This window comes from Danio rerio, chromosome 2, assembly GCF_052040795.2.
Source record: "Danio rerio strain M-AB ecotype USA chromosome 2, GRCz13ab, whole genome shotgun sequence".
Taxonomy (NCBI): Eukaryota; Metazoa; Chordata; class Actinopteri; order Cypriniformes; family Danionidae; genus Danio; species Danio rerio.
Genome location: NC_141022.1, coordinates 60,104,923 through 60,115,000, shown reverse-complemented (window position 1 = coordinate 60,115,000; position 10,078 = coordinate 60,104,923). Strand labels below are relative to the sequence as shown.

At 37.7% G+C, this 10,078-nt stretch overlaps 1 protein-coding gene across 6 annotated transcripts in view; it reads left to right on the top strand.

Moving 5' to 3' along the window:
* pip5k1cb (phosphatidylinositol-4-phosphate 5-kinase, type I, gamma b) overlaps positions 1–10,078 on the top strand; it is a 754,787-nt gene that overhangs the window by 121,242 nt on the left and 623,467 nt on the right. For 4 of the 6 annotated variants that reach the window (XM_087238424.1, XM_087238421.1, XM_087238422.1 and 1 more), the window contains 2 exons: positions 2,631–2,708; positions 9,139–9,897. The exons of 1 other annotated variant lie outside the window; for it this stretch is intronic. In XM_087238424.1, the coding sequence (XP_087094550.1) occupies positions 2,631–2,708; positions 9,139–9,141 (81 nt within the window). In that variant the 3' untranslated portion in view covers positions 9,142–9,897. 6 annotated transcript variants of the gene reach the window in all.

The window sequence follows — 10,078 nt, the reverse complement described above, 5'->3', positions numbered from 1 at the left end:
TCTCCGTCCACACTGTACCGCTGAAAACACACATCACGTGACCAGACACACACACTCACACACACACTCTGTCATGCCCTGCAAGCATGTGCGCACATCTGGGGCCTCATGTATCAACGCTGCGTACGCACAAAAACTTTGCGTACGCCAGGTTTCACGCTCAGAATCGCTCACGTTTGGATTTACTAACGATGAACTGAACGTAGGAATGTGCGCAGCTCCACGCCAGCTTTATGGCTGGCGTACGCACATTTTTTGTGCGTGTCTGTTTTATTTCCATTGGCGACTCCTAGAGGCAGTTGTGTTAAATTCCTCTCTACAAAGTGTCTGAGCCTTGCAATGGCAGCTGTATGGGACGGGTTCATCTAGCAGGTATATAAGGTTTCCATACCATACAGTTGAGCAGCTAAACATTAAAGCACAATTTGCAGCGGTCGCCTGTTTTCCCAATGTAATCTGAGCAATCTACTGCACGCACATTGCTATAAAGACACTATCTGAAGATGAATTTGCATGCGTGAATCAGAAACATTTCCATTCAATAAATGTGCAAATAAAATATGATGCACAAACTTATTAATGATTCCTACTTGTCTTTCTCCTGATAAATAGTTGGCAAAATCTGATATGTAGCGGGGAAAAAGAAGACTGAGTTCATCAGACACTGGATTCGAACCGAGTTCATGCTCAAACAAGTCAAAACATGTTGACATGCGTTTTACGAGCTGTGCCACTGATACTGTTAAGGGTACTTCAACATTTTACACCTATAAATCACACTATTTCTCTTTTAATTCACTCAGCGCAATGTTCAGACTTAACTGTGTTAACCGCATCAGCTAAACTCTCCCACTCTATTTTTTTCTTCTGTTGTTAATTCCGGAGGACAAACTTGCAAATAACACCGCTTTTCTCCGGTCTACCTCCGAAAGCAGCACCTTCAATTCACATTCTGTTCAGAGTTTCTGTTTTTGCTTGCTTTTGCCTTTGCTTTTTCGTTGGGTTTTTCCATTAGCATATTCATACGGGGGAGGAGGCAGGGAGGGGTTTTGTGCTCGTGCATGTTGCTCTCAGTTTCAAGTTCATTCGGATGTACAAAAGAATATGTGTGGGATTCGGCGTACGCAGTGTTTCATACATCTGAATTTTTTCTACGTACGCACAAAGCTGTAAATGTTTTAGTAGGATTTCCACGCAAGTCTTCGTACATGAGGCCCCTGAGCTCCAGGCAGTCAGCAGGTACTTTGAGCAAAAAACCCCAGAGAGCAGCGCACATACAACAGTTTATCAAGGATGTACCGCTGGATGAAGTCTCACTATAATTGTTAAACGTAATATTTAACTAATCTTGTCTCTTTCTAACGACTCTTCGGTCTTTTGAATCTATAAGGTAACGTGTCACTGTGTCAGCACACTGCTTCAGTCTTTCACTTTCACACTTGTACTTAGTAATTTCAGCGAAAACCTCAGACACTGTTGGTTGTGCTCCTTTTTTACAAACCAAGTTTGTCGACGCCATTATAACATTCATGCCAGAGTCCTGCGGAAAAAGTGATTGACAGGTGGTCATTTGTGTATAACTTATCTTTATTTATTTATGATTTGGTTATGGGTGAAACAAAGACTATGCGAGTCAGGTAGTTAAAACAGTAGGCTACAAATAATGAATTTGTTATGAAATAATTAATTATTTATAAATTAATAAATCACTGATGCCATCGTCCATTGCAATGTTTCACATTAGACATTGTATGATGTTGAATTGGTCGTCATCGCCCAACCCTAGTCCAAACACATGCGCTATAGGTGAATTGGGTAAGCTAAATTGTCTAGAGTGTATGTGTGTAAATGAGTGTGTGTGGGCATTTCCCAGTGATGGGTTGCAGCTTGAAGGGCATAGCGACCCCTGATTTATAAAGGGACTAAGATGAAAAGCAAAGGAATAAATGATTGAAGACATGGTTAATTGAAAATCTGCAATCTGAAGGTACAAAAATTATGTGAATATTGAAAAAATCCCCTTTAAAGCTGTACAAATGAAGGCCTTAGCAATGCATATCACTAATGGAAAATATATAAAAGAATTGAATATAGAAAATGTACAAAATATCTTTATGGATCATAATGATCTTTTCTTAATAATCTAATTATTTTGATGCAAACTAATGTATTTTTGGCTATTGCCTGAGCAAATTAAAACTGGTTTTGTGCTCACATATTGGGTCACATATTTAACAAAAAAACACACAAACTAATTTTTTTTCAGATTATTATTATTTTTTTTAATTTTAATCAAGTTGAACTTCTAATCGTGTGTGTGCAGTAAAAATCATTCTAGTGGTCATCCAAATATTGCATGCATACCCAAAATATGCACACTGTGCACTGCAATGCTATTGCATGCCTCCAAAATCAGTGTGAGTTTCTGTTCTGAGGCTTTTCTGTTTCTGTGCTTTGATTTTTCCCACAGTATGTTGAATGTGTTCTCCAGTCTCCTCATGTCTCTTTCTGTCTTTGTGTGTTTCTGTTTCATGCATCTCCGCTGCTCCGTGTCTGTGTTGTTTGTGTGTGTGCATGCATGTGTAAATGTGTGTGTGCGCGTGTGGCGCCCTCTGCTGGTGCTTCTGCAGCCTCCAGAGGACAGGAGCTGGGTTTATTCACCTCTGCATTATGACTCTCAGTCTGTGTCTGATGGAGGAAGCGACACAGTAAGTGTGGAATTTAAAGCTCTTCCCCAGACAGACAAATCTACACGTTCACTTCAAATATGACAGTAATATTTAAAAAAAAGCCTGGTTTGTTCATTCTTTCATGCATATAGTCTATTAAAGGTGCTGTATATGTACAATTTATGAATCTTCTGAATCATACAAATATCACAGTATGTTTGCAGACACAGCAAGGAAATGAGTATTGAACACATTGCCATGTTTTTTCCTGGGGTCCGTTCTTCTTATGTGGATTACTCAGTTAGCTGGATTTGGATCCAGGATCGTTTCGTTCTTCAAAGCTGATCCGAGAGTTGTTGTTATAGCAACAGTTCTGGTAGATCAAACCTGCTCAGCAGCAGGCTCAATTTATATGAACAGGATTAGATCGGCTCAGTTCATGCAAAGAAAATACTGAAAGTATGTACCAAATGCTGCTATTTTCTTACAGTAGTAGTTATATACACTTGGGAAAATAGTAAATATTTTTAACTTTTTATATATATATATATATTAACAAAACTTGCAATCTGCACTCTGAAATGAAAGTACAAAGACTAAACTAAGAGACAAGCTAAAAGTACAAAGAGAAAACTTATTAATATGAACTTTTTAGATCGCTTTAGAACAATTTGTGTAAAGTAGAAATGCACTTTTTTAAAGCAATAATACATTTATGCAGTCATAAACATGTTTTGACAGTTAATAAGAAGGTGACTTGAACAAAAGTTGCAGACCCCTTTACCAATATCAAAATGCTTTTGTTATTCTTTACACCGATTAAAAACCGATTGGCTACAATAATAAAGAAAGTCTTTTCTAAATGTAGAACTAAATACACTGATATGCACTGAAATACATGATATAAACTCTTGACACATGAAAGTGTAAAGCCTGCAGCTCACAACAAATGTGGAAGGTTATTGCGTGTCATATTTAACAAGCCGTTTACTGCTAATTTGATGTAATTTTGCTCACATGGATAATTGAATATTAATCAGATGATGTCATTACGCTGCCGTCAGCCAATCGTTGCATTGCTGATCATGATTTCGAGGATGGATAGATCTGTCCTTCACAACACACACAGCGATCTCAGATCAGTTCATCCAGACATTCTAATCTGATTTGAGAACTTGTTTGAAGAACCAAAATAGCGAGAGATCAGTTATCAAGATTAAAAGATCCAGGATCTGCCAAATCATCTTAGATCATTTAAGCGAGGTACAAAGAACGGATCCCTGGAAATAATATCTCTAAAGCAGCTGTTATCATGGAATTAAACCAGAGTTTGGTCAAATCCAAACCAGAGATGCCCAAATCCTTTCTTATGATGGGCCAAAAACCAAACTTGATTGAGGCTAGTGGGCCGAAGGTAAATATAGTTGCCATGGGTCATTTCCTAGTTTATTTAATAATGTTTAGAAATGACTAGAAAACATTGCTTTATATTAACTAATACAGTTGAAACCAGAAGGTTACATACGCTCTAAAAAAGGAACATAAGCATTTTTTTTTTAAATGTCTGATGGTAAATAATACTAAACGTTTACTATTTTAGGTCCGTCAGGATTACCTAAATAATTTACATTTGCTAAATGCCAGAATAATGAGAGTAAATGAGTTTTTTATTGATTTCTAGACAGTCAAAAGTTGACACACATTTCCTTGATATTTTCAAGCTTTGCTTTTAAACTGTATAACTTTGGTCAAATGTTTTGGGTCTCCTTCCACAAGCTTCTCACAATAGTTTGCAGGAATTTTGGCCCATTCCTCCTGACAGAATTGGTGTAACTGAGTCAGATTTGTTGGCTGTCTTGCTCACACAAGCTTTTTCAACTCTGCCCACAAATTTTCTATAGGATTGAGATCAGGGCTTTGTGATGGCCACTTCAAAACATTCACTCTGTTGTCCTTAAAGCACATTTAAACTAATTTGGCAGTATGCTTAGGGTCATGGTCTGTTTGGAAGAGCCATTTGTGGCCAAGTTTTAATTTCCTGGCTGACGTCTTGAGATGTTGCTTCAGTATTTCTCCATAATGTTCTTTCTTCATGATGCCATCTATGCTGTGAAGTGGACCAGTCCCTCCTGCAGCAAAACAGCCCCACAACATGATGCTGCCGCCCCCATACTTCACAGTTGGGATGGTGTTCCTAGGCTCTTAAGCTTAAAGTGTCCCCACAAGTATTGCAATACCTGTTAATTTTGACTTTTTTTGTCTCCATGAGAAAAACAGCTCCTAAATCAGACAGAATGAAGTGCTTTGAAAATCTAAATGTGCAGATTGTTTCCTGTGAGGGTTGAGTTTGGGGGCAGTGGGAAAGAATATGCAATGTGCAGCCTGTACAGTAGAAACATCAGTACAGCTGTGAGGAGAGCCTATAAAGACAGCTGTACGTGTGTGTGTGTGTGTGTGTGTGTGTGTGTGTGTGTGTGTGTGTATGTGTGTGTGTGTATGTGTGTGTGTGTATGTGTGTGTGTGTGGAAGAGCATGCTGATGTAAGTGTGTGTTAGCATTTGAGTTATTACAAAGATTTCAGAGGAAGCTTGATCTTGAAAATGCAGTCTGTGCTGTACCGTATACAAAATTAGAACTACATTGTGTTACATTGCGTCTTGATGGTGAACTGTTTCTGAAATAAGCTTCTGTTCATTGTTTGCTTGGCCTAATATTCTCTTTTGCACACAAAAAACACTAAAGAAAGTGAAGTAAAAGCTTTGAGTGTCAACTTCAATGCAGTCAAATAGAAAAAGCAGCAGCACAATCATTAGATCATATGAATTACAGGTGCATACACTCATTAAAAGAATTGATCATAATGAATATCATATATAGTTCTGTTATGAATGGCATCATAAAACATAACAATTCATTTAGTTTACATATCCATAAGTAATAAATCCGAAAAATACAACATTAAATAGTATAAAATAATGCTGTTTGAATATTTTTAAGTTGCAGAATGGATAAATGTGTGTGTGCGAATGTGTGAGTCTGTGCATGCGTGTGTGAGTGTGTGTGGGAGTGCGTGTGGATGTGTTTGTGTGCGCCCGTGTGTGTGTGTGTGCATGATTGTGCATGCATGCGAGTGTATGTGCATGTGTGTGTGAGTGTGTAAATGCATATATACATATTTCATATAAGAGACTTTGTTTACCAAACGTGTTTCTTATTAGATTTGCATTATAGCCCTAAATAATTGTTACAAAGCCATTGTTTTTTTTTTCTTTGTTGTTTTTTTGAAACCATGGCGATGCTCATGTTCATGCCAAGGCTAACTTGATTCAGCTTAGAAATGTAAGTTAATCAGTGATATTATGAAAGGTTGTGAGCTGCTTCTGCTCTTCCTACACAGCTCATTTGTCAACACAGGCTCATTGGATAAATGTGCACAGGGCTACATTTCTGAGAACCGACAAATATGCGCCTCAGGGTACATATGGCTGCACTTTTTGTGTAAAATGAAAGCTACAAGGCGGAGCTGCTGAGCGATTCCTGAAGCTTCCAGAAATGTCCATGGTGACCTCTAGTGGATTCACGAGAAATGGCACGTATGAGAAAACATGCCTCTGTGATCTACTTGAGATTGTCAAAAATGCACACAGCGCCCTCTAGTGGATTTGTAAAAAAAAAAAAAAAACTGCAAGAAGACGAAGTCCAGGGGTACATATTTGTCGTTTCTCATATATCTAGCTCTGGGTATATACAGTTGAAGTCAGAGTTATATATATATATATATATATATATATATATATATATATATATATATATATATATATTTATATATATATATATATATATATATATATATATATATATACATATGGCGGGTTACATTGGTGCTGTGACCCGGATGGGAGTGAGATTTAGGGGGTGAGTGTAACAGAAGCCAGCTAGTTAGTAGGTGCTGTGCAGGTAAACCTCACTCCTCTGACCTCTAAAGGTGCTCTAGCGACAGATGCTTTAGGCCATAGTCTTTAGCCTCCTTGTTAGAGCAACCGACTCCCATGCAGAAGGTCGCCGGTTCGATACCAGCTCGGAGCGGGTTTGGTGGTGTAGAACCTGTGGGGTTACAACAGCACATAACATTAGACTACATATTCTTCAAGACTCTAGTATTCAGCTTAAAGTGACATTTAAAGTCTTAACTAGGTTAATCAGGGTAAAGTTAGGGTAATTAGAGAAGTCATTGTATAACAGTGGTTAGTTCTCGAGACAATCCAAAACAAATATTGCTTAAGGGGGCTAATATTATTGACCAGGGCTCGAAATTGGCATATGCGCCCGAAATTTTCTCTATGCGACCTCAAAATATATTTGGGAGCATTTGTGTGAATGCATAAAATTGTTGTCGTTCGACCAGTTTTCACAGGAAAATGTTCACCACATGCTTGGATTTAGGAGGCATTCACGCATTAAGCACCTTTGCACCTAAAAACACCAAACGCAGCACTCAGGAAAGGTTTAAAACAGTTGACATGCATACCTGCCAACATTTGGGGGTGGAGTGACCTGATGGGGTACCTGAGGGTGTTATAGATTGTACCAAACAACTGAGGACCAGGGGAAGGGGTGAAATTCTGGGAGTTTTCCAGGAGAAATAACAAAACGGCAGATGGGTCTGATAAATGGGAGACTCTCTGGAAAAACGGGAGTGTTGGCAAGTATGTTGACATGTCAACTTGCTGCAGTAAACAAAGCCCATAATGCTTGTCCCGCCTGCAGGCTCTTCTTAATGGCCCACTGCACTAGAACAGAACGTGAATGGATTGGTTAATATGAGCTGTCAATCACTCAGTTCCGATGACAGGGATCTACAGCTGCGAAATGTAAAGGTCTGGATCCGAGAGAATGAAGACAACACTGACAGATTTAGTTTTAGAAACCACCTAAAGTTACAAATAATGGCACATCTGATCAGTGATCATGTAGTGAATGTCAATCCAGCATTTAAACATTTCAAAGAGTGGATGAAAGACTTCCTGTGTTTAAAGTCCGCTATGAAAATAACTAAAGCATTCACCGTAAAGCCGGTGGGATGGGGTTTTCAGGTAACAGTGTTCGCCACTGAATCTGTTTTAAGCACGGGATGTTTTAACGTTATTTAATCCTTTATTTAGTCATCACGATGCTGTCATGTGACTGATACACCCTTCACCATCGCTAAAGAGCATCCATTCACTGAGATTAAACTAATATTGCAGCTCATGAGAAGACCATTACTGCTATTAAGATGACGTGTGCAGATAATAAGTTATATGTCAATATCATCTGTGCAATATCAGGCAGCACCCGTGAGAACAGCACAGTGATTATTGTTCACTCAGTTCATCTCATTCATGTCAAGCAGTGCGTGCAGGGCCGGTGAGCGCATGCAGATTTGTGTTTATTTGTTAGTTGTGATTAGAGTGTTAATATTAAATAGAATCTGTTAATATAAAACGTGTAGTAACGGTGCGACGAAATTTTGTCAGGTGCGCCTACATTTTTGAAATTATGAACACCGGTGCTACCAAGAAAAAAGGTTAATTTCGAGCCCTGTGAGACCTTAAAATGTTTTTTTTTTTTTAAATAAAACGGCTTTTATTCTAGTCGAAATAAAACAAATAAGACTGTAGCTCCCTGGTTCAATAAAGGATTGACTCTTTCACTGATGTTTTCCCATGATTTATTTCAGTGCAGCATTCACTTCACTGACGCCGTCGTCAACATCAAACACCTTATACAATAGGCCAAACACCGTACACCTTGCACCGTACGGCAAACACCGTAAGAGCTTGTATACAAAGAGAAAATGAAACCAAATGTAAGCAAATATGAAAACCATATACAAACAAACAGACATCACTTAAACTCAATATACAAACTCAATACAAACAAACAAACATATTAAACGAAGTGTCAGTACCTTGTTCTCCAATCAAACCAGAAGCTAAACCTTTAGTCCGTAGCAGACCGCACAGCTGGGACGCCGTGATCATGTGCGATCTTTCCGTGTCTGTTTATATCCGTAATGGTAATTAATTCAAAATAAAACCAAAAAAAATAAATAAAACCAAAAATATCAAATATACAAATAATAGAGGAGAGAGAGAGAGAGAGAGAGAGAGAGAGAGAGAGAGAAAAAGCATATACACAATATAAACATATTGTAGAAAAGATGCAATAACAAAGACACCATGTCAAAGTTATTAACAAAGACTTTCTCCAGAAGAAAAAATATTATAGGAAATACTGTGAAAATTTCCTGAATCTCTTCAACATCATTTGGGAAATATTTGGAAATTAAAGAAAATTCACCGGAGGGTGAATCATTTTGACTTATCTGTATATCTCCAATGAGCCTGGCGTGTCATAAGCTGACAACAGAAGTGTGTGTTTTCTTCATCATCTTAATTATCTTCATCTTCTCTGTCTCTCTGTACAGTAAACTGGAGGAGGATCACTCAGGCGTGATGTGAAGTGTTGATTCTGAAGAAGCTTCCAGAAAAGAAACAGCACTCCTTTTCTACCCGGTGCCACTTTCCAGAGCATTTCTCTCTCAAAAACTGTGTGTGTTCGTGTGTGTGAGAAAGAGAGAGTTCAGCATCCCTCAATACACCACTGACCACTGTGGACCACCCACAATGCATTGCAACTAGACTATTACCTGCAGAACAATCATGCAATCGATCATCATGTGAAAGCGAGTTTCTTCAATATGGAGCGTGATCATTATACAACTTATCGACTATCATTAACAACTCCTCCTGTGTGTGTACTGTATGATCCGCTTTATTTAGTGCAGTCCAGAAAGCATAGCAGACAGACATCATCATCATCATCATCATCATCATGTAAGTCTGAACTTATTTCACTTCTGCATTCTCTTCTCTGTGGGCTTTATTTCACATCAGGAGAGATCACTGCTGGACTGATTTATTATTTTACATCATATCCATGAAAACAAACATTGATTTGATCCTGTGAAATGCCTGAACATGCTTAAAGCAAGACACGTTTACTTGAGGATTTTTGAGAATTTAATCTACGCTGGATTAACACTGATTTCCTCCTATTTTAAAATAATAATAATAATATTTTTGCTTCAAAAATGAAATTGTTAAATGTAAGAGATTTGAGAACCTGGCTGACAGATTTTTTTCCTATTATTATTATTATTATTATATTTACTTCAGAACTGAAATTAGATTTAAGACTTTTAGGGACTTAATGTCTTGACCGACTGATTTTCTCTTTTTTATGCTATTATTATTTATAATAATAAAAATATTCTTAATAATAATAATAACAATAATAATATTTTTATTTCAGAAAATTAAAACTGTTAAATAAAAAAAGTTGAGAAACTGGCTGTTTTTAATTTT